This window comes from Pongo abelii, chromosome 20 (assembly GCF_028885655.2).
Source record: "Pongo abelii isolate AG06213 chromosome 20, NHGRI_mPonAbe1-v2.0_pri, whole genome shotgun sequence".
NCBI lineage: Eukaryota > Metazoa > Chordata > Mammalia > Primates > Hominidae > Pongo > Pongo abelii.
The window spans coordinates 52,055,842-52,079,259 of NC_072005.2; the positions used below are offsets into that span (position 1 = coordinate 52,055,842).

General features: G+C 52.3%; 1 protein-coding gene across 3 annotated transcripts; it reads left to right on the top strand.

Moving 5' to 3' along the window:
• Positions 1-117: 117 nt before the first annotated feature.
• CCDC61 (coiled-coil domain containing 61) lies at positions 118-23,297 on the top strand. 3 transcript variants are annotated; one of them, XM_054540740.2, is made up of 15 exons: positions 157-173; positions 913-1,069; positions 7,655-7,813; positions 8,066-8,148; positions 11,166-11,323; positions 12,741-12,902; positions 19,629-19,839; positions 19,925-20,007; positions 20,687-20,856; positions 20,951-21,026; positions 21,342-21,481; positions 21,665-21,743; positions 21,921-21,978; positions 22,758-22,830; positions 22,971-23,297. In XM_054540740.2, the coding sequence occupies exons 3-15, from the start codon at positions 7,666-7,668 to the stop codon at positions 23,066-23,068; spliced, it is 1,539 nt and encodes a 512-aa protein (XP_054396715.1). In that variant the 5' UTR covers positions 157-173; positions 913-1,069; positions 7,655-7,665; the 3' UTR covers positions 23,069-23,297. The 3 variants fall into 3 exon arrangements, with proteins under 3 accessions (XP_024094118.2, XP_054396715.1, XP_054396714.1); XM_024238350.3 differs by lacking the exon at positions 913-1,069 and having other exon boundaries at positions 118-173; XM_054540739.2 differs by lacking the exons at positions 157-173; positions 913-1,069 and adding an exon at positions 1,107-4,706.
• The last annotated feature ends 121 nt before the right edge of the window (positions 23,298-23,418 follow it).

Below are 23,418 nucleotides of genomic sequence, written 5' to 3' on the forward strand. Positions count from 1 at the left end.
GGAGGGCGGGTTCTCCTCTGGGGGAGGGACAGAGTGATGGGCGTCTCTTTTGGCTAATGGAAACTTGGCTGCTGGTAAGCTGTGACCAATCGGAAGAGAGAACGCCGTATCCTGGGGCGGGGCTGGAGCTTCGTCAGTTGAACCGCTCGCGAGGAGGGTTGCCAGTGGAGAAGGTGAGAGGCCGCGGGAGTGGCGGGTGCGCGGGCCGTGGTGGAGGTCTTAGATAGAGGGGAGGGGGCTTCTCTCGGGGGAGAGTAGGCTGCGGTGGGCAGCTGACCTGGCCTTGTAGGAATCGGGAGGGAGGGTGCCCTTTAACAAGGGTAGGCGCTTGATTGAGGGGTTGTGAGGCTGAGCGCAGCATGTGAGTTGGGGGTGATCTGTATATCGCAGGAGGGTCTTCAATGGGGAAAGTTGTAAAGCAGGAGAAGCAGATGGTAAAATATAGAGATGTCCTTGGAATGCAGCGTGGCGATTTAGTAGGAGGTTTTAAGGCAGAGGGTCATTACAGCGCACTATGATTTACAAGCTTTGATTTGGGTGAAAGTCGTGGGAAGAAGCAATATTGAGGAGGGGAGGGAAGGAGACCTCCAGGGATGAGCATGTACTTTAAAGAGATGTGAAGCCCTATTATGCCTGTGGCGTTTACTATGTGCTGTGCACCTGCCAAGTGTTTTAGGTGAATTAACTCTTAAACTTACTTTACTGATGGTTAAGAATGTGGGCTCTGGCATCGGGTTGAATCCCGAATTTGAATCCTGGCTCTGCCACTGATCATTACTGTGGCTTTGAGCGAGTTGTTTAACCCTTCTGTGCCTCAGCTTCATCATCAGTAGAATGACATCATCTCTGTCTATACCATTGGCTAGCTTCACCCTCTTTATCTAATGAGAACTCCCACGTGTGTATTTCCAGCCTGGATCTCTGCCCTGAACTCCAGACTCATATCGTGGCCGACTCTTCTCTCTTTGGAAGTTCATCTGACATTCAGACATAAACTTGTCCCAAACCAAACTTGCGATTTCTTCCTTTCAACCTCCAAACCCAGTTGATGGGATATTCATCCTGCCAGGTACTAAGATCCAGAAGCTTGGAGTGTTCTTTTTTTTTTTTGAGACAGAGTTTCGCTCTTGTTGCCCAGGCTGGAGTGCAATGGCGCGATCTCGGCTCACTGAAACCTCTGCCTCCGAGATTCAAGGGAATTACAGGCGCCCGTCACCACACCCAGCTAATTGTTTGTATTTTTAGTAGAGAAGGGGTTTCACTATGTTGGCCAGGTTGGTCTCGAACTCCTGACCTCAGGTGATCCACCCGCCTCAGCCTCCCAAAGTGTTGGGATTACAGGCATGAGCCACGGTGCCCGGCTAGCTTGGAGTGTTCTTCACTTCTCCCTTTTGTCTTATATATGGTCTAGCAGATCGCATTAGCTCCGTCTTCAAAACACATCCAGAATCCAACCACGCCTCACCAGCTCCTTTGCTACCACTCTGGCCTCAGTTTGTCTCCTGTTCTTAACCTGGTTTGTTGCAGTGGTCTTCCAGGTGGGCTCTCTGCCTGTCACTGTTAGGGGGATACTAGTAGAACAGAAGTCAGGTCAGGTTGCTCCTCCTTTCAAACCCTCTCCTGGCTCCCACCTTACACTGCAAGTCTTCACCATATCCATGAGGCCCCAACCTACTGGGTTCCTCCTCCTCCCTCCCCTCAACTCCCATCACTTCTCTCCGTCCCCTGGCTCACTCTGCTGCAGCCACCCTGGCCTCCTCGCTGTCCTTTGAACATAGTGAACACATTGCCATCTCAGGGCCTTTGTACTCGCTGTCCCTGAACGCACTGCCACCTCAGGGCCTTTGTACTCGCTGTCCTGTCCTTCTGGATCAGGTCTTCTCAGGTGTCTGTGTGACTTCTTCCACACCTCTTTCAGGTCTCCGCTCAGATGTCAGCTTCACAACCAGGCACTTGCTAAAATACTACTCAAGCTAAAATAACTTCTGTCACCGTGTGGCCCCTCACTTGGCTTTATTTTTCTTCATAACACCACTACCTGATATAGATTATTATTATTATTTTTTTTTGAGATGGACTCTTGCTCGGTCACCCAGGCTGGAGTGCAGTGGCGCGATCTCGGCTCACTGCAAGCTCCGCCTCCCGGGTTCGCACCATTCTCCTGCCTCAGCCTCCCCAGTAGCTGGGATTACAGGTGTATGCCAGCATGCCCAGCTAATTTTTACATTTTTAGTAGAGACGGGGTTTTGCCATGTTGGCCAGCGTGGTCTTGAACTCCTGACCTCAGGTGATCCACCCAGCTCAGCCTCCCAAAGTGCTGGGATTACAGGCGTGAGCCACTGTGCTGGGCCTATTATTATTTTTTGAGATGGAGTCTCGCTCTGTCACCCAGGCTGGAGTGCAGTGGCATCATCTCAGCTCACTACAATCTACGCCTCCCAAGTTCAAGTGATTCTCCTGTTTCAGCCTCCCAAGTAGCTGGAACTACAGGCATATGCCACCATGCCTGGCTAATTTTTGTAATTTTAGTAGAGATGGGGTTTCACCATCTTGGCCAGGCTGGTTTCGAACTCCTGACCTCAAGTGATCTGCCCACCTCAGCCTCCCAAAGTGCTGGGATTACAGGCATGAGTCACTGTGCCCGGCCCTCACATCAATTATTGTTGGTTTATATCCACTGGGCTTCTTGGACCTCCCCACTAGAGTGTTTGACTCCATGTGAATGTGGAACCCAGCACCTAGAAGAGCACATGGTGTTTAAAAAGTGTTGCTTCTCCTATACCATCCTCACCACCCTTCGGGGTCTCCCTGTGGTATGGGGCAGTGTTGCTGAACTAGGAAGGGTCATATGTGGGGTGGTGGGGTCAGAGATGGGGGAATAAACTGGGCAGATTGTGGCACCCAAGGGCAGAAGGAACCTTTAGTGTCTGAAGGAACTTGGAGGAAATGCAGATTCCTGGGCCCACCCCCAGAGTTTCTGCTTGTGTATAGCTGGGACCCGCCCTAGGAAGCTGCATTTTCATAAGCACTTGTGGTAAGGATTATGCCCCTTGGCCATCACTGTGAGAAACACTGTTAGGCTGGTTCAGAGTTTGCTGGGGCCACTGTGGAGATTGAGACAGCTCCTGACCCAGCCTGGGAGTCAGGGAGGGCTTCCTGTGGGAGAAGGGATTGGAGCTGAGACCTGGAGGATGACAGGGAATGAGCTGAGGGGAGAAAACCTTGGCTGTATCCCCAGTGTCTAGAACCCCATTCCCTGGCATCTCCCATTAAATTCACAAGCAGTCCCTGAAGATACAAGATTGATTAAACGGCTCTGCCCTCACAGGCTCCTGGTCTGTCAAATAATCAACAGATCACACAGATGGTAACAGGGAGTGCCAGACACTGTTTGAAGCACCTTATATACATTAAATAGTTTAATTCAACAACAACCCTGTAAGGTAGGAGCTCTTATTATCCCACTTTACTGATGGGGGAAGGCCCAGAGAGGGCAAGTGCTTTGCCCAAGGATACACCAAGGATAAAGGCAGCTGGAATCTCAACCCAGAAGTACCCAGCCTGCAGCACATGCCATGCTTAAGGTGTGAGGCTGCATTTGGGAGGAAACAGGAGGTGGTCAGGGAAGTGCAGCTGGGTAAGGGGAAGGAGGACGAATGTTTCTGTCCTTCATAGTGGGATCCTAGACAAGCCTCAGTTTCATCCTCTGTATAATGGGGATGCTTATAATACCCACCAGAGAGCAGAATTTAGGGTGAGTCATTCGTTGTGTTAGTAAGTGTGCATGGTCCTTATCTAAGGCAAAATGCCTTTGAGAGACAGTGGGAGAGGGAGTCTGGATGCCCCAGGGGGAACTGGCCTGCCGCAGTGTGCACTGCAGAGATTTCATTGCTTGGTTCCCCAGAGGGCTTCTCTGCCTCTACATTCTATGGGAACAATGTGGAAGGCTTTGGTCTGTATTCTGGGGCAGTGAAGAGGGGGTTCTATCCAGCCTCAATTCACCCACCTGGTGGGGAGGTGAGGTCAGAATGGGGTCGGGAAGGGGATCATCCAGGCCAGGCCACGCGTGTGAATGTGGGGCGGAGGTCTGCTGCAGGAGAGAGCCCAGCTAGGGTATGGCTGGGCTGGAATATGTGTTGGTGGTGGTGGGGAGCTGCAGAGTGTGGGGAAACAGCCATCAGGTGTGGGCTGCCAAGGGCAGTGATTTGCCCATGTCTGGTATGGGAGGTAGTGATGTAGATTTGTCTTTGGTGAGCCCAGCTTGGAGAATTTTCAGCTCCGGCCCTGGGGTAAGAGCTGTGAAATCTGTGAGCTATCTGGGGAGAGCCATTTGGAAGGTGGAGCCAGGGGTGGTGATATAACGCTGGAAAGGAAAGGGGTCATCCTAGTGAATGATGAGAGGGAGAGAGCTGGGGGCTGAAACACTGGGTGTAAGTGTGCCGGCGCCATGATGTCATGAGGCCCGAGAACTGGGTCAGGTGTGTGGGCCAGGATGGGGCCTGGGGGGCAGCCGCACAGTGCTTGCAGGGATGGGGTGGTGACGTCATGGGTTGGTGAGGGCGGGGCCTCGAAGGCACCGCTGGGATGCGTGAGGTCAGGAAGGAGACAGAGGCTGAGAAGAGGAGCTGGGAGAGGCTCAGGACTGAAATGAAATCAGCCACCAGGATGAGCCACTGGTCATTCCGAAGCAAGGATGGAGGATGCAGGTAGGGGGACAGGGTCAGTGGCGGGAGGGGAGAGGGGGCTCAGGGTCCGGGGAATCCTAGAAGTGGCGGTGGTGGTGGGGTCAGTGGGGAGGAAGGGTTGTTCAGAGAGGGCTCTCTAAAGGGAAGAGAGGTGGCAAATATGTGTGCGGGTGGAGTGGGGGTTGGGGGTGGGGTTACAAGCAATTTGGGAGGGAACAGAATCCAGGTGAAATATGGGAGTGATGGAATACAGGCTGAAAGTGGGGTGTGTGGAGCAGAACCTTGAGCAAATATGCGGGAAGAATGCAGGTGGAATAACGGGGTGCATTGAAGTTGAATATGCGGGAGCCCTAGGAGACCGTGGGTGGCTGGTGTGGGGAGGAGAGTGCGGTTGCCTCCCTGCCCCCATATCTGGGAGAGCAGGATGGAATGAAGGGGCTTTGGACCGGAGAGACGGGGCTGGTTTCCGGGGAATGTAGCATGACGGTTGGGCTGGAATATGTGGAGTGGGAGGTTCTGCAGAGAGGAGGGGAAGGGGAGCCCAGAATTCCGTGGCCATCTGGGGGACAAGTGACGGGCAGCTGGGGTCAGGGAGGCCGTGTGGAGCTGGCACGGGTGTGGGATTTATTCCATCAGCAGTTACTGAGCGCTTAGGACATGCCTAGAGGAGGGGCCGGGCAGCGGGTGAAGTTTGTGAAGGTGAGAGGGGTGTAAGTGTGCAAGAGGAGTTGAGTTTAGGCAGAGTATTCGGGGGCTCAGTGTCTGGGATGAGGGCGGGGTGGGGGCTAAGGACAAGGCAATGGGATGCCGAAAGGGGCTGCTCTTCGCGGGGTGGGTATGAGGGGTTTCTGCCGAGCAGCGGGGAAGGGGGAGTTGGCGGCGGGGATGCGGTGTGGCGGGCCCCCTTCCTCTGTGCGGTCTCCTCCCGGGAGTTGGGGACTACGAGTGGGGGCGGTGATGCTGTGCGGCTCCTCAGGTGTTCAGTTCCGTGAGTGCCTCCTACGCCTTGGTAACCCGGACGGAGTCGCCGTTGATAGGTTCTGGGAGTCGGAGGGGGTGGGGTTGATGGGCGGGGTTTAGAACACCCAGTGGGGCGGGGCCAGTGCTGCCACGCACTGCGTTGGGGTCAGGGGATGTGGGATATGCGGCAATTTGTTTGCAGCAAGATCGAGATTATTATTTTTTATTTATTTGTTTTTTCTGAGACAGAATCTTGCTCTGTTACCCAGGCTGGAGTGCAATGGCATGATCTTGGCTCACAGCAACCTCTGCCTCCCGGGTTCAAGCGATTCTCCTGTCTCAGCTTCCCGAGTAGCTGGGATTACAGGCGCCTGCCACCACGCCCAGCTAATTTTTGTATTTTTAGTAGAGAAGAGGTTTCACCATGTTGGCGAGGCCGGTCTCGAGCTGACCTCAAATGATCCTCCCGCCTCGGCCTCCCAAAGTGTTGGGATTACAGGCGTCAGCCACCACACACGGCCGAGATCGAGATTATTAACCTGGACTTATGAACCACTAGAGAATGAAAGCACAGTTGCCGGAGTGTGAATTTTCCAGGGGAAGGGGGTTCCCGAATTCATCAGCCCTTCCGAAGTACTCTTCTCTCAAATGAAGTTAAGAGCTGTGATCTAGAGAGAGGTGTCTGTCAGGATGTCTGGGGTGCAGGCCATTGCCCTTGGGCCTCTGAGAAAAGAGATCTGTGGATGGGCCTGCGGGGTGGTAATTTGGGAGCCCCTGAAATGAACTTGCAAAAGGTTGTGGGACTATTCATTTACCTGCAGAAGGCTCAGAAATTTCATTAGATTCTCAAAGGCTCAGGGACTCTAAAAAGGTTAAAAAAATCCCTTACCTGGAGTTTCAAGGATCATCTTTTTTGCCTCACAATATTATATTTTCTGATATTAGATTTTATTTTATTTTTTGAGATGGAGTCTCGCTCTGTCGCCAGGCTGGAGTACAGTGGCACGATCTCGGCTCACTGCAGCCTCTGCCTCCTGGCTTCAAGCAGTTCTCCTGCCTCAGCCTCCGGAGTAGCTGGGATTACAGGCACAGGGCACCACACCTGGCTAATTTTTTTGTATTTTTAGTAGAGATGGGGTTTCACCATTGTTGGCCAGGCTGGTCTGGAACTCCTGACCTCATGATCCACCTGCCTCGCCTCCCAAAGTGCTGGGATTACAGGCATGAGCCACCGCACCTGGCCTGCTCTGACCCCCTTTTAAAAGCTCGGCTCATCCTACTCCAATACCCCCTGTCCTTCTTTCCAGCTTGACTTTTCTCCACAAATGTTTGCTGAATGAATGAATGAATAATAATAAATATATAATGAGTATGACTTAATAAATTAATACTAATATTAATCATGATTCTTTTGTTGGCCATCATGTATTTCTTTTCTTTCTTTTTTTTTTTTAACTGAGTCAGGGTCTCACTCTATCACCCAGACTGGAGTGCAGTGGCAAGATCACAGCTCACTGCAAGCTCTGCCTCCAGCCTCCCGAGTAGCTGGGACCACAGGCATGCACCACCACACCTGGCAATTTTTTTGTATTTTTAGTAGAGATGGGGTTTCACCACATTGCCCAAGTTGGTCTTGAACTCTTGAACTCAAGCGATCCTCCTGTCTCAGCCTCCCAAAGTGCTGGGATAACAGTTGTCAGCCACCGTGCCTGCCTTGGCAATCATGAATTTCTAGTATCCAGCAAGTATTGGACACAGCAGCCTCCAGGTCACAGTACCAAGTACTTTTACACATATTGTCAAATATAATCCTCACAACAAGTCCACGAGGTTGGTGCCATTATTATACCCATTTTCCAGATGACGAAACTAAGGCACAGAGAGGTGAACTCGCTTTCCCAGGATGCCACAGCTGGTAAATGATGGAGCCAGGATATGAGGCCTGGTCTTCCAAATCATGAGCCTGGGCTCTCAGCTCCCCTAGGTTTCTCTCTCATCTCCTTCTCCAGCAACCTTGGCCATGGACCAGCCGGCTGGCCTGCAGGTGGACTACGTCTTCCGGGGTGTGGAGCATGCCGTGCGGGTGATGGTTTCTGGGCAGGTGCTGGAGCTGGAGGTGGAGGACCGGATGACGGCTGACCAGTGGCGGGGCGAGTTTGATGCTGGCTGTGAGTGTGCCTGCCTGGGGTGGGCTCACCTTTCCTCTCCTGGGATTAGCTTCTTCCAGAATATCAGGCCACCCTGAATCCTGCCCACCTGCCTCTTCTTTGTCACCAGAAGCTCTCCAGTGTGGGGAGGGGTGTAGGTCTTGTTGCTCAAGCCAGAGACACTGGAGTCGGGTGGAATTGGAGAGCTTAGATGCATTACCCTGGGGCTGGGCAAGCGGTCAGACCTCAGGAGAGACTTTTCTCCCCACCCAGTCATTGAAGATTTGACTCACAAGACAGGGAACTTCAAACAGTTCAACATCTTCTGTCATATGCTGGAGTCAGCCCTCACTCAGGTAGGGCCTGGGTTGGTGGGTGGGGGTGGGAGGGGGGTTCTGTCTTCCAGCTTCCCTGGGGGTTGATGCCCATCTGATGTATGTAAGACCCTCTACCTTCTCTTTCATTGTGGGAAGAGGGCGATCATTTTCTTCTTTTGCCAAGTGTAAATGCTTCATTTTGAACTTAATGATAGTTATTCTCATGTAGAAAATTTAGGTCACAGAGAAATATAAAGAAGAAAGTAAAAATCACTCCATCCCTAATACTCGCTTCTGTTAATATTTTGGTGAAAATCACTCCGGTGAAAATCACTCCAGCCATTTCTCCATGTCTCTGTTTGTTTCCAAATACATGTGTGTGTATGTGCATTTGCAGATCTGTAATTATATATAGTTTATATATTTTCCAATGTACTCTGCAACCTGCTTTTTTTGTTTGTTTTTTTTTTTTTTTTGAGACGGAGTCTCGCTCTGTCACCCAGGCTGGAGTGCAGTGGCGCCATCTCAGCTCACTGCAACCTCTGCCTCCCAGGTTCAAGCGATTCTCCTGCCTCAGCCTCCTGAGTAGCTGGGATTACAGGCACACGCCACCATGCCCGACTAATTTTTTGTATTTTTAGTAGAGATGGGGTTTCATCATGTTGACTAGGCTGGTGTGGAACTCCGGATATCAGGTGATCCACCCGCCTCGGCCTCCCAAAGTGCTGGGATTACAGGCGTGAACCACTGCGCCCGGCCTGCAACTTGATTTTAAAGGATTCAGCAATATTTCACAAAAATGTAGTCACATCAGTGAATATAGCCATTCATTCATTTCATTTGCTGAGCATTGACAGTGTTCCAGTCATTGTGGGGGACACTGGGGATACAGCAGTGAACAACAGACAAAACCCCTGTCCTCATGAGGCTGACATTTTGGAGAGACAGACAAATGAAAAAATACATAATGTCAGGTACTTAAAAGTTTTTGTTTGTTTGTTTGAAATGAAGTCTCACTCTGTCTCCCAGGCTGGAGTGCAGTGGCGTGATCTTAACTCACTGCAATCTCCGCCTCCTGGGTTCAAGCAATTCTGCCTCAGCCTCCTGAGTAGCTGGGACTACAGGCGTGTGCCGCCACACCTGGCTAATTTTTGTATTTTTAGTAGAGATGGGGTTTCACTGTGTTGGCCAGGCTGGTCTTGAACACCTGATCTCAAGTAATCCGCCCGTCTTGACTTCCCAAAGTGTTGCAATTACAGGCGTGAGCCACCGTGCCCAGCCTAAAAGTAATAATCGGGGGGTAAAAAGCAGGTTAGAACTTAGAGTGACAGGGATGGGTGGTATTTAGATATCTTTTTTTTTGAGACAAGAGTTTTGCTTGGTTGCCCAGGCTCAGTGGCATAGTCTCAGCTCACTGCAACCTCCGCGTCTTGGGTTCAAGTGATTCTCATGCCTCAGCCTCCCAATTAGCTGGGACTACAGGCCTGCCCACCATGCCTGGCTAATTTTTGTATTTATTTATTTATTTTTTGAGACACTGTCTCTGTAGCCCAGGCTGGAGTGCAGTGGCATGATATTGGCTCACTGCAACCTCTGCCTCCCGGGTTCAAGCAATTCTATTTCAGCCTCCCGAGTAGCTGGAATTACAGGCATGTGCCATCATGCCCGGCTAATTTTGTATTTTTAGTAGAGACGGGGTTTTGCCATCTTGGCCAGGCTGGTCTTGAATTCCTGGCCTCAAGTGATCCACCTGCCTCGGCCTCCCAAAGTGCTGGGATTACAGGTGTGAGCCACCGCGCCTGGCCTGGACAAGCGATAGTTTCTTAAAGGTTAGTTACAATGTGGAATCTGCATCCTCATCAGTGAACTTTTTGTATTGTTACATTAAATTCCACTGACTTATCTTGCATTTTGCATGGATATTTTTTTACCTGTGGATGATTTTGTAACTTCATGCATTGGTCATTTGGAAAATATTGGTTCACTAAGTTGTGCGGATTTTCCAAATGTTGACACATTTCATTATATAATATCCAGAAGTCACATTTGTTAATATCCTCACCGATTTCCCCAGGAAATTCTGTGAACACCGAGAAGCTATCAGACACCCAGTGGAAGATACAAGTTTTCCAAAATTCTAATTTTAAGTGCAAAGCTTGAATTTTGTTATTGGCAAGACATCCTGTTAGCTGTTTTTCTTGAAGTGACAGGCTCACTTTGTTCATTTTTGAGAAAATGTCTGCCAGATAGCCCGAGTCTAAATAACCATAGTTTTGTCTGTCAGTCGTTTCTTTTTTTCAAGTAAAAAATAGTGTTCCATGAAAAGTGGCTAATTTAGCTCAAAACTCAGATGCAGAAGCGCTTTTTCCCAAGACCATCGTCATACTTTGGCGTGCACAGAAGTACTTGATGTGTACTTCCCATTTTCCTGCACAACATAATAAAGAGATGTGTCCCCTAGGGGCTGGATTCAATAAAATTAATAATTTTTACTGCTTCATCAAGAACATTCCGATGTTTCATTTCCTGTGTTTTATGGTTGATTTGCTTATTTACTTGTTTTGGTTATTTCTCTTCCCCAGCCCCCCACTGAGACTGGGGAGATACAATAACCTCCAGTACCATTCGGTGCCAGGGGCTTGATTTCTGCTAAGGCACCAGCAGTTTTTCCCACCATTGCTTTTGTACCATTCGCGCACATGTCAACACAGTGAAAAAGACAAATGACGTCTTTGTATTATTATGAAAGTAGCTTTGACCTCAGTGGAGATCCCTGAAAAGGTCTCGGGGACCCCCCAGGGATCTGGAGACAGCACTCGGAGACTCACAGGTCTAAGCTGTTCTCTGTGGTTGAGCATTTAGGTTCTTTCTGGTTTCTTCCTTCGATGAAGTCCTTGTGTCTGCCCTAGGACAGGGCCATGTTGATCACCAGCCTTCGCGTAGGAAAGCCTAGCCCGCCTGGAGAACGGGAAGGGCTGTGGCCCAGGTGTGTGCTAGGTGCCCTCAGTGTGGCAGTGGCGGGTGCAGTGGCAGCTCCTCCTGTCCTCTCCTGACAGAGTAGTGAGTCAGTCACCCTGGACCTGCTGACCTACACAGACCTGGAGTCCCTGCGGAACCGCAAGATGGGGGGCCGCCCAGGCTCCTTGGCCCCCAGATCGGCCCAGCTCAACTCCAAGCGCTACCTGATTCTCATCTACTCCGTGGAGTTTGACAGGTGGGGAGAAGGGGCTGGCTCCAGGGCCAGGCTGGTGGGCGGGTGGGAGAGGATGTGGGTAGGCCTTAGGAGCCCCTGGCACCCAGGCAAGGTGACATTGGTTAAGCCTTGCCTTGGGAATCTTCCCTGTTGGGGTTTGTATCATTTAGTATTATGTTTGGCTACAAGTAGCAGAATAACCATCACCAGTGCCCTAAACAAACAATACATCAAACAAACAATACATCACATAACAAGATGTCTAGGTAGGTGGTTGCCACCTGTTTAATAGTTCCACTAGGGACTCAAGCTCTTTCTTTTTAATTTTTTTCCCTTTACTGTCGTTAATGTGTTGGCTTTTTTTTTTGAGATGGAGTCTCACTGTGTCATCCAGGCTGGAGTGCAGTGGTGTGATCTTGGCTCACCGCAACCTCTGCCTCCCAGGTTCAAGCAATTCTTGTGCCTCAGCCTCCAGAGTAGCTGGGACTACAGGCACCCACAACCACGCCTGGCTAATTTTTGTATTTTTAGTAGAGACGGGGTTTTGTCATGTTGCCCAGGCTGGTCTCGAAGTCTTGGCCTCCAGTGATCCTCCCGCCTCAGCCTCTCAAAAGTACCGGGATTACAGGCATGAGCCACCGCGCCCGGCTTGGCCTTTTGACTTCATCTTTATCTCTTCATGGTCACAAAATAGCTGCTGGATCCTCCAGACATTGCACCTATATCAAGGCAGGAAGAAGAGGGACAGGGCTGAGTTTGTTAATTGCATCTGCTGTTTTTATCAGGAAAAAAACAGTGTTCCCAGAAGACTCCCAACAGATTTCCTGTGATGTGTGGCCAGAAGTGGTCATATGCAAGGGATGCTGGGAAAATGAATATCTGGCTTTCTAGCCTTTATAGGGGGAGGCAGCAAGAGAGTTGGGAATGGCAGTTGTGTAGCTGGGTGACCGTGTCTGCCCCATGTGTTAGTAGCCACTGGATTTCTTAGTGGGAAGTTACCAATCCTCTGTGAATAGCATCTCATGGGGCCGTTAATCACAATAGCCCACCTTTCCCCAGCCAAGCCAGGGTCACCCAGGCCAGGCCAACCAGAATCCCCCGCTGTGGCATCTGAATTAGGATTGTGTTTGGCTGCAAGTAACATGATACCAGCGTTCCCTTCATCAGCAGTGTGCGACAAGGAAGTTCCCCCAGACTACACCAGGGCTGCCAATCCCAGTAGTCCCCAAATTGTTATATAAGAGGCTTTCAGAGGTGGTGACTGGAACAAGGGGTCTGGGGACAAGGAGAGGCCTTAAGGATGTGCTCATAAGCCTCTAGGACGGTGCAGTTTTTGGAATTGTGTATTTTCGTACTCTGTGGCTCTCAGAGGCTGGTGTTTACCCTCAGGTGCATTCTTGGCCTCTGAGATGCCATGGTTCTAATCCTCCCTCCTCAGGATTCACTACCCGCTGCCCCTCCTATACCAGGGCAAGCCAGACCCCGTGGTTCTGCAGGGCATCATCCGGTCACTGAAGGACGAACTGGGCCGTCTGCAAGGGCTGGATGGCCAGAACACTCGGGACACCCGGGAGAATGAGATCTGGCACCTGCGGGAGCAGTGAGTCTTGGAGGGGTGGGCAGCTGGGGTGGGTGGGGGCCTTCCCATCATGCACTGCGGGGCCCATGCTCGATCCTGTGGGGAGGATGACTGTCCTTCGCCCACCACATATTTATTCTTTTTTTTTTGAGACAGAGTCTCACTCTGTTGCCCAGGCTGGAGTGCAGTGGTGCGATCTTGGCTCACTGTAGCTTCCTCCTTCTGGGTTCAAGCAATTCTCCTGCCTCAGCCTCCCAAGTAGCTGGGATTACAGGCACGCGCCACCATGTCCGGCTAATTTTTCTATTTTTAGTGGAGAAGGGGTTTTGCCAGGTTGGCCAGGCTGATCTCAAACTCCTGGCCTCAAGTGATCTGCCCACGTTGGCCTCCCAAAGTGCTGGGATTACAGGCATGAGCCGCTGTGCCCAGCCTCTGAGCCCCTCTTCTGTACCTTTGTGCTGGGTGGTGCTGGGGACATAGTGGTGACCAAGACTATCTTGGCACTGCCCTCCTGGGACTCAGTCCAGGGAGGGAGGCAGATGTGTTTGCAGACAGTGAAGGTACCTGACCCTGCCTGGTATGGGAGGGGTGTTCTCGGCAAAGGGAGCAGCATGTGCAAAGGTTGGGGGGAGGTCGAGCTCTATGTAGGTGAATCCACCTTCATGGGGTGCTCCTTTTGTACTAGCCCCTCCCTGCCACTCACGTAGTGCCCAGCCCTGGGGGAGATGGGTGCTAAGTATATAACCACCTGAGTATATCATTACAGATGGAGATGGGTGGGGCAGGAAAAAGAGCCTGTGCTGTGGGAGGCTGTCACAGGACTCCACTGGGGTGTAGGGTGGGTCAGGCACAGGGGCTGGGGAAATGTTGTAGGCAGAGGGAACAGCCTGGGCAAAGCCCTTGTGTTAGGTGGGAATGCGGTGAAAACAAGGGAATGAATGAAGTGAAAGAAGCAAAGGCCTTTGGCATATATATTCATGCCTGCCTTGTGCTTGGTTCTGTTGGGGAGACGAATCTGGGGCTTGATCGCTACCGGGAAGAGGCCTGGCTCATTGGGGAGGACTAATAATATTTTTAGTAATAATATTACCAGTAACTAATGTTTATTGAACATTTAACTGTATGCCAGGGCTGCTCTGTGCTTTATGATTAAATTCATTTTATCCTCACAGCCACCCTACAAGGTAGGCACTGCTATTATCACCATTTGACAGAGGCCCAGAGAAGTTAGGGCACTTGGCGCAGGTCACACACTGGGTAATATGGCTAGGCTGGACCTTAGATCCACGCAGCCAGCGCCAAGCCTCTGTTGTTTCCCCAGCTGTTTGCACTGTTGGTGGCTGCAAGCCCAGGACAGAGCGCTAAGTGCTGACCCGGAGGACCAGTCCTTATGGGAGCTCACCGGGCTGGGGAACCCCGCCGGTCTTCGGAGGATCTCGCCTGTGTACTGCTGGGCCGAGGAAGGCCGCAGTGGGGAGGCCAAAATTTATCCTCAGGATCTGCTCTCAGGCTGTGTGTGTGTATGTGTGTGTGTTTGTGTGTACGTGCGCTCTGTCTCAGGCTGTGTGTGTGTGTTTCTAGGTTTGTGTTTCTGGGTGTGTGTTTCCCAAGATGGCCACAAGGTGGCGCCCTCCACCCTTTGGAATCAACCACAGGAACCTTGAGATCCCACCGCTGCTCAATGGCTTCTTATCTTCCTCTTCCCAGCCAGGAATTAGGAAGTTTGGGAAGGTTCTGAGATCTATTCATTCATTCAGCCAACATTTATGGAGTTCATACTGTGCCAGGCACACTGCCCGACGCTAGTTAATGTTTATTATGCTAGACATGGTCTAAGCACTGTGAATAGATTCTTACAGCTTAACAGGCGGGCATTCTTATTATCGTCCTTCTTCACAGATGAGAAAAGATGGCCTGAGGCTCAGAGATGTGAAGTGAAACTGCCCAGGGCCACCCAGCTTGTTAACAAGTGGAATAGAGTTGAATGCAGGGTGCCCGGCCATGCAGCCTGGGGTCCTGTGCAGTGAACCAGACAGGTGGAGGCTCTGCCCCCAGAAAGGTGGGATCCACATGGGAAAAGGACACTCCTCTGCATGCCAGGTCTGCTGGGGTTGGTGCTAGGACGGAAAGGTACAGAGGGCTGGGAGAGCGCAGAACATCAGGGGCAGGTAGGCTTCCCGGATGAGTGGAGTCGTTCTTGTCAGGAGAAGAAGCAGAGAAGGTTCTGGGAGGTGAGAACTGCATCTGGCTGGAGCCTGTGGGAGAGGGAGGCAGGAGGAGAGGAGGAGAGAAGTCAGAGGGGCAGAGGCTGAATAGAAAGGAAAGCTCCTTGTTGGAGAGTGTGGGGAACCACGGATTTTAAGAAGGATTTGTTAGGAAAAATTCCAGCACCACAAAAGTAAACAGTGGTATAATCTGCATGTACTTGTCCCCTAGCTTCAACAGTTACCCACGTTTGCCCATCTTGTTTGATGTACTGCCACCCCCTGCCCTGTAGCAAATCCCAGTCTTCGTATCTCCTCTGTAAAAGCTTCAGTGTGTATCTTTAACATATAAGGATATAAGTGCTGCTGTCACATCCAACAAAATTCACAAAAATTCCATCATGTCATCTGAAACCCACTGCGTATGCGTTCACACTTACACTACTCTGATCACCTCTCAAGTGTCTTTTTTGCAAGTGGTTTGAATTCGTCCTGTATCTAAATACGGCTGCACATTGCAGTTTGTCGAGGTCTTTCTTTTCTTTTCTTTCTTTCTTTTTTTTTTTTTTTTTCAGTCTTGCTCTGTTGCCCAGGCTGGAGTGTGGTGGTACGATCTTGGCTCGCTGTGTCCTTGACCTCCTGGGCTCAAGCGATTCTCCCACCTCAGCCTCCTGAGTAGCTGGGACTACAGGCACATGCTATCATGCCCAGCCAATTTTCATATATTTTATAGAGACAGGGTTTGCCTGTGTTGCCCAGGCTGGTCTTGAACTCCTGAATCCAAGTCATCCACCTGCCTTGGCCCCCCAAAGTGCTGAGATTACAGGCACGAGCCACTGAGCTTGGCTGATGTATTTCTTAAATCTTTTTAAATTTATATCCCCCTCTCCACTTTTCATGCTACTTATTTATGGAAGAAATCAGGTTATTTGTCCTGTAGAGTTTTGCAGTCTAGATTTTGCTGAAATTTTCCCTAGCAAGCATACTCAGACGGAAAAATGAAAAATAGATTTTGCTGATTATATCGCCATGGTGTGTTTAATGTCCTCCTCTGTCCCCTGTACTTGCAATGAAGTGGTGGCTAACCCTATATAGGTTTAATCGCATGTGGGGTAGGTTTTGGCAAGATGCCTCCTTTGGTGGTGTTGAGACTGATGATTTCAGCTGTTGAGAGCTGGCTCCCTCTTTTATAAAGTTCTCTTCGGCTTTTCAACCAATGCAGTGTTTCACTCTGGATATGCACTCAAATTGCCCGGGAGCTTTGAAAAATCCCAGTGCCTTGGCTGCCCTGTACATTCACCATTTCTTTTTCTTTTTTTGAGACCGAGTCTCGCACTGTCACCCAGGCTGGAGTGCAATGGCGCGATCTCGGCTCACTGCAACCTCTGCCTCCTGGGTTCAAGCAATTCTCCTGCCTCAGCCTCCTGAGCAGCTGGGATTACAGGCGTGTGCTACCACACCCGGCTAATTTTTGCATTTTTAGTAGAGACGGGGTTTCACCGTGTTGGCCAGGCGGATCTCGAACTCCCGACCTGTCTCAAGTGATCCACCTGTCTCAGACTCCCAAAGTGTTGGAATTACAGGTGTGAGCCACCGCGCCTGGCCTATTTTTCTTTTTTTAAAAATTTTGTGAGCAGTGAGGAGTTCCAGGGCAGGCCCTGACTCCTCCAGACACACCATTTACACCTGAATCTCTGGGATGGGAGCCGTCCCTCCTGCCCAAGAGTCCCACTACTTCCACTACTTAACTTTCTTGTGAAAAATAATACACCCCAAAGAGTACAAAATATAAATGCACAGTTTCACAAATTATCATAAAGCCAGCGTCCATGTAACAACTACCCAGGTTAAGAAATCGAGGCCGGGTGCAGTGGCTCAGGCCTGTAATCCCAGCACTTTGGGAGGCCGAGGCGGGCGGAACACCTGAGGTCAGGAGTTCAAGACCAGCCTGGCCAACATGGTGAAACCCTGTCTCTACTAAAAATACAAAAGTTTAGCTGGGCAGGGTGGCGCGTGCCTGTAGCCCCAGCTACTCGGGAGGCTGAGACGGGAGAATCACTTGAACCCAGGAGGCAGAGGTTGCGGTGAGCCGAGATCACACCACTGCACTCCAGCCTGGGTGACAGAGGGAGACTCTATGTGGAAAAAAAAAAAGGAGAACAAAATCAAAAGTAGTCATTTCCCCATAGCCTCCGTATGTCTTTTTCCGGGAGAGACCCTCCTGCCCCAACCATGCTCCCAAATGCACCAAATCTCACTCACTTGATTTGCTTATGGTTTTGCCAGCTGAACTATGCATCCCTAAAAATATAGTTTAGTTGTATCTCTTTTTGCACTTAATTTAATTTTTTTTTTTTTTAAGAGACAGAGTCTTGCCCTGTCACCCAGGCTAGAGTGCAGTAGTGCAGTCATGGCTCACTGTCACCTCAGACTCCTGGGTTCAAACGACCTTCCTGCCTCAGCCTTCCCAGTAGCTGGGACTACAGGCACATGGCACCATGCCAAGCTAATTTTTTTTTTTGAGACGAAGTCTTGTTCTCTCCCCCAAGCTGGAGTGCAGTGGCGCAATGTCAGCTCACTGCCCTCTGCCCTCTGCCTCCTGGGCTCAAGCGATTCTCCTGCCTCAGCTTTCTGAGTAGCTGGGATTACAGGTGCCCCCCACCAGACCCGGCTAATTTTTTTTTGTATTTTTAGTAGAAAGGGGGTTTTACCATATTGGCCAGGCTGGTCTTGAACTTGTGACCTCAGGTGATCTGCCTGCCTCGGCCTCCCAAAGTGCTGGGATGACAGGCATGAGCCACTGTACCTGGCCGCAAGCTAATTTTTGTAGAGATGGGGATTTACCTTGTTGCCCAGGCAGGTCTCAAACTCTTGGGCTCAAGGTATCTGTCCACCTTGGCCTCCCAAAGTGCTGGGATTACAAGTGTGAGCCACCACACTTGACCTACTTATATGTCTTTTGTTGTGATGAAAATCTTAGTTTCTAGGGATAATAACATATTTGTTTGCTTTATCTTAAACAATACCAGTGTAATTACTAATTGAATTTTGAATGAAGTTTAACATTTCCAGGGCCGGGTGTGGTGGCTCACGCCTGTAATCCCAGCACTTTGGGAGGCTGAGGCGGGCAGATCATGAGGTCAGGAGTTTGAGACCATCCTGGCCAACATGGTGAAACCCCATCTCTACTAAACATACAAAAATTAGCCAGGGGTGGTGGTGGGCGCCTGTAATCCCAGCTACTCGGGGGCTGAGGCAGGAGAATCGCTTCAACCCGGGAGGCGGAGGTTGCAGTGAGCCAAGATCGTGCCACTGCACTCCAGCCTGGGTGACAGAGCAAGACTCTGTCTCAGAAAATAAAAAAGATTTCTTTGTAGTTCTTTTTGGCCTTAGGCTATATCCCACTTGCTCAAATGATGTGTTTTAGTCACCTCCTGTAATTCTCCAATGTGCCACCATCTTTGATGTAGAGTTAGGTCTGTTTGGGCCAGTTTCTTTTAAAATTTTTGTGATGGCATTTGTTAAAATTTAATTAATTAATTTGCATAAAATATTTTTATAGTTCCAAAACTGAAAAAGAGGGTACATTCAGAGAGGTCCAATTTCTTAAATTTTTAAAAAAAATTATTTTTACTTCTGGTTTTCTTATTTTTTTGAGATGTGATCCACCTGCCTCGGCCTCCCAAAGTGCTGAGATTACGGGCATGAGCCACTTTGTCCAGCCAGAAAGGTCCAATTTCTGTTCATTTTCCCCTTCCCCATAAATAATCCTTTTTTTCCCCATAGATTTTGGTTTATTCTGTAATTATTCTGTAATTTTGAAAATATAAACATATAATTTATAATTCTCGTTTCTTTTATGAAAAGGGACATTCTGAACATACTGTCTGCACTGCACTGTGTCACAGCAGTCACTCGGTGACAGGACATAGAGATCCTCTACTTTCCTCTTTATAGTTTTGTGGGACTCAATTGAGTAGATGTATTAGAAATTCAGTTAGTTCTCTTTTAACATACATTTTGGTTATTTCCACTCTTTTGCTATTACAGATTGTGCTGCAATGAATAGCCTTGTGTATACATTTTCTCAAGGAAGGGTTTTGAGCATGGTAGTTACCTGATCGAATTGGTATTGTAGAGGATTTCGTGACTGGGAGACTGGCCTGGCGAGGTGGGAGGAGGAGGGAGGCAGTGCTAGGCTTTCAGGGTGTGGACAGATTGATGAAATCGTTTAGAATTGGAACTCACATGGCTGTGTTCCCACTCCTTCACCCGCACCGGGGGGAGGAGTGTGTGTGTGTGTCCTGTGCGTAGTGGGGTCATGTCCTCTTCGTGAGGTGGATGGGGGTGATGTGACCACATCCCTCCTCACACGTCGCAGGAGAGATGATAGGACCCTGCCCCTCCCCATGGGGTCAGTTGAGAGTGATGGAGCCGTGTTCCCCCTTCCGGGGAGGTGAAATGATGAGGCGTCCCACCCCCATGGAGTAGTGGGAATGGGGCCATGCTTCTCTCTCCAGCGCTCTCTCCCCGGCTTCCCCAGGGTGTCGCGCCTGGCGTCCGAGAAGCGGGAGCTGGAGGCGCAGCTGGGCCGATCGCGCGAGGAGGCGCTGGCCGGGCGCGCGGCGCGCCAGGAGGCCGAGGCGCTGCGCGGGCTGGTGCGCGGGCTGGAGCTGGAGCTACGGCAGGAGCGCGGCCTCGGGCACAGGGTGGCCGGCCGTCGCGGCCAGGACTGCCGCCGTCTGGCCAAGGAGGTGAGCAGCGGGGGCCTAGGGCGGCCAGCGAGGCGCGGACCTCGGCCTCAGCCTGGACCTCCGCGCCTCTCTCCCCTCCCGGCAGCTCGAGGAGGCGAAGGCATCGGAGCGGACCTTGCGCGCCCGGCTGAAGACGCTGACCAGCGAGCTGGCATTGTACAAGAGAGGGTGAGAGGCGAGGCCTGCCCGGCGCTTGGGCGGGGCCTGAGATGGGGTGGAGCCTGGTGAGGCGGAGCCTAAGGGAGGCGGGTTGGGGCCAGGTAGGGTGGAGGGGGCGGGGCCAGGTAGGGTGGAGGGGGCGGGGCCAGGTAGGGTGGAGGGGGCGGGGCCAGGTAGGGTGGAGGGGGCGGGGATGGGGGCGGGGCTTAGCGGACCCCGCCCGGAGTCCAGACAGGATTCGGGTGCGGTAGTTAGAAGGTGGACCCGGGCTGTGCGGAGATGCGCAGGCTTGGGGCGGCGTTCAGGCGGGACTGGGAAAGGGATCGGGCCCTAGGGTCTCCTGGTGCGAAAAGGTGCGGCGCAGCGGGTGGGATCAGGGTGAGGTCTGCTGGCATTTATGGGGTGGGTGGTGGAAAATTGGGAAAGGTTTCCGGGGAGTTGTGGAAGACTCCGGAAAGAAGGGTCTGGTGAAGGGGATGTGTTGAAAGGATGTAGGGGAATGACAGAGGGGTGTTTTAGGGGTTTGGGTGGGGCCTGGGGGAGGATATCGAGAGGGTCGTGGGCCCAGGAGTGCACGTCTAGGAGCTGATGGGGTAGGCCTGAGGGTTCGGAGAAGGTGCGGTCGGGCAGGAGTCTGGAGATTGAGTTTGGGCGGGCGGGAAGCTGACAGCTGCCCCTGTGGTCTCAGGAGGCGGACTCCGCCGGTGCAGCCGCTCTCGGCGCGGGAGGACCGGGCCTCATCGTCCCGGGAGCGCTCCACGTCGCGAGGCCGCGGCGCCGCGCGCTCCTCATCCCGGGAGAGCGGCCGCGGGAGCCGGGGTCGGGGCCGCCCTGCGCGCCCCTCGCCCTCGCCCACAGGTCTGTGCCCCTGCCCTGCGGTGGGGAGGGGTCGCACTAGCGCTGCCAAGGCCCGTCTCGGGACCCAGCCGCTTCCTCTCCCACACCGTCCTAGGTGGTCGTGCGCTCCGCTTCGACCCCACGGCCTTTGTGAAAGCCAAGGAAAGGAAGAAGAGAGAGATCCAGATGAAGTCAGTGCCCCTTCCTCCCTCACCTGCCCCTGTCCCTGTCCCTGGCCCTTGCCCGCTCCCGGGCGCTCATCTCTCCACGCCACCATCAGTCCCCATCCCCTGCCACCTGCTCGCTTCTCGCCGGATACCCCGCCTGCTCCACCTGCTCTGCCTTCCGTCCGTCCCACCTCCTCGTCTGTGTTTCTGCATGCTTTCCGCTCCTAGGCCCGTCATCTCGGGCGGTCGCCGGCGTGGCTGTGACCTTTAGGGGCGCAGCGACCCCCTTGCCCGCAGGAGTTGGGCGTACAGGCCGGCGTCTCCTTTCTTTTTTCCCAGGCAGCAGCAGCGGAACCGATTAGGCAGTGGGGGAAGCGGGGACGGTCCGTCCGTTTCCTGGTCTCGCCAGACCCGGCCCCCTGCTGCCGTGACTGGCCGAGGGGACGCCCCTAATCGCTCCCGAAACCGCAGCTCCTCAGGTAACCGGCCTGGAGCTCGGGGCCGCCGGGCTAGGCGGGACTGGGCGGGGGTGGGAGGCACTGGACGGGGCGGGGCTTGGGCGGGCTGGGAGGCACTGGGCAGGGCCGGCGGGATGGGAGGGCCTGGGAAGCACTGGGCGGGGCCAGCGAGGGCCAGAGCTCACGCCCTCCGTCTCCCTCTAGTGGACAGTTTCCGCAGCCGCTGCTCGTCTGCCAGCTCCTGCAGCGATTTGGAGGATTTCTCTGAGTCGCTCTCCAGAGGGTAAAACTTGGACTTGGGAAAAGGATCACCTCCAAAGGGTTTCTGGGGAGACTAGAAACAGTCTTTTGCAGGGAAATTGGGTGATGGAGCCTGGGGGCCTTGAAACCACAAAGGTCGGGGAGGTGGGAAGTACCAGAGCCTCCCTACCGCTGGTCCTTGGTTACTCCTTTTTCTCAGGGGTCACCGCCGCCGTGGGAAGCCTCCTAGCCCAACACCCTGGAGTGGGTCCAATACGGTGAGTAGAAAGGGTAACATAAACCACTGGAACACAGCTGCCCCCATTTCCTGTGATTCCTTCCTGGGGATCGGGGCAGAGGCGACTCTGAATGCCTTTGGCAATAGGGCTTTTTTGTTTAAGAGTGGGTCTCGCTCTGTCCTTCAGGCTGGGGTGCAGTGGGGCAATTGTAGCTCACTGCAGCTTTCAACTCCTGGGCTCAAGAGACCCTCCCACCTCGGCCTATAGAGTAGCTGGGACTAGGCTTTTTTGGGGGGGAGGGTGGGATTGAGACAGGATAAGGGGGTGGTATTGTTTCTTTATGTTGCCCAGGCTGGTCTGGAACTCCTGGCCTCAAGCCATCCTCAGCTTCCTACAGCACTGGAGTTACAGGCTGGGCCAGCGCACCTGGCCTGGGAACAGCACGTTTTGAGGGCATTAGATTGGAGAAGGAATAATGAGGGGCACGTGATGCTCTTTAGGGCTTTGGCTTCTGACTGTCAGGTCTTAAAACCCGTCTCCTCCTCTTCCCAGCTGTATGATTCAAGGCAGTTCTTTAGCCTCTCTGTACCTTAGTTTTTGTTTATCAGTTAACCAGGGTTGGTAATGGCATCACCTCACATGTGAGGTGAGGGCTCTGTGAGGACATTAGGAGGTTATTTTGCATATAATGAATGGCCAGTAGGTGTCAGGCCTTATTTTTCCCCAAGGTCCTTAGGCTCAGGATTTCCAGTGGGATTTAGGGGGACAGGAATAGAGGGACGGTGGGCGACCCCCTTTCCTACCTTCCCCATCACCAGAAGTCTACCCCCGTGGAACACAGCCACCATCAGAAATCTCTGGCCAACTCCGGGGGCTGGGTCCCCATCAAAGGTGAGCCTGGGACTCCACATCCCCTCTCCCAGCCCAAGGACCCGTTGGAATGGTAGTGGGGGCAGTGGTATATTGGGCCCAGGAACTCCCTGGGGCTTCAGGCCCCTCACAGCCCCCCATACCCACACCTGCTCTCACAGAGTACAGCTCGGACCACCAGGCGGCTGACATGGCCGAAATAGACGCTCGCCTGAAGGCCTTGCAGGAGTACATGAACCGACTGGACATGCGGTCATGACGTGGAGAAGGGGTACTGCCCCTCCATCCCCCACCCACTTGCTGGGTATGGTGTGGGGGGTGGGGCCAGGGTGGCCTCCAGCCCTGCCCAGTCCCTGCCCTGGCCCCGTCCCTCCTGCTGCCCCTGGGGTCTCAGGTGTGTGAGGCCCTGACCCTGCCCTCTCCCCAGGCAGTGCATGCTGGGAGGGAGGATGTGTGCATTTTGTAAATAAACATATTTGCCCTGGGGACCCCTCAGCTTATGACTAAAGGGTGAGGGTGGAGTGGGGAGAAATGTGGAGGAAGAGAAATTGGGGGGTATAACTGGGACCTGTGTGTCTGTGCCTCGGAGGCAGATTGGGACTCAGGCCT

Excerpts from the sequence above, each read along its gene's own strand:
- CCDC61 (XM_054540739.2), top strand. Across the intron at positions 12,903-19,628 it reads ATCTGGCACCTGCGGGAGCA|GGTGTCGCGCCTGGCGTCCG; the intron begins GTGAGTCTTGGA and ends CGGCTTCCCCAG. Across the intron at positions 20,857-20,950 it reads CCCCTCGCCCTCGCCCACAG|GTGGTCGTGCGCTCCGCTTC; the intron begins GTCTGTGCCCCT and ends ACACCGTCCTAG.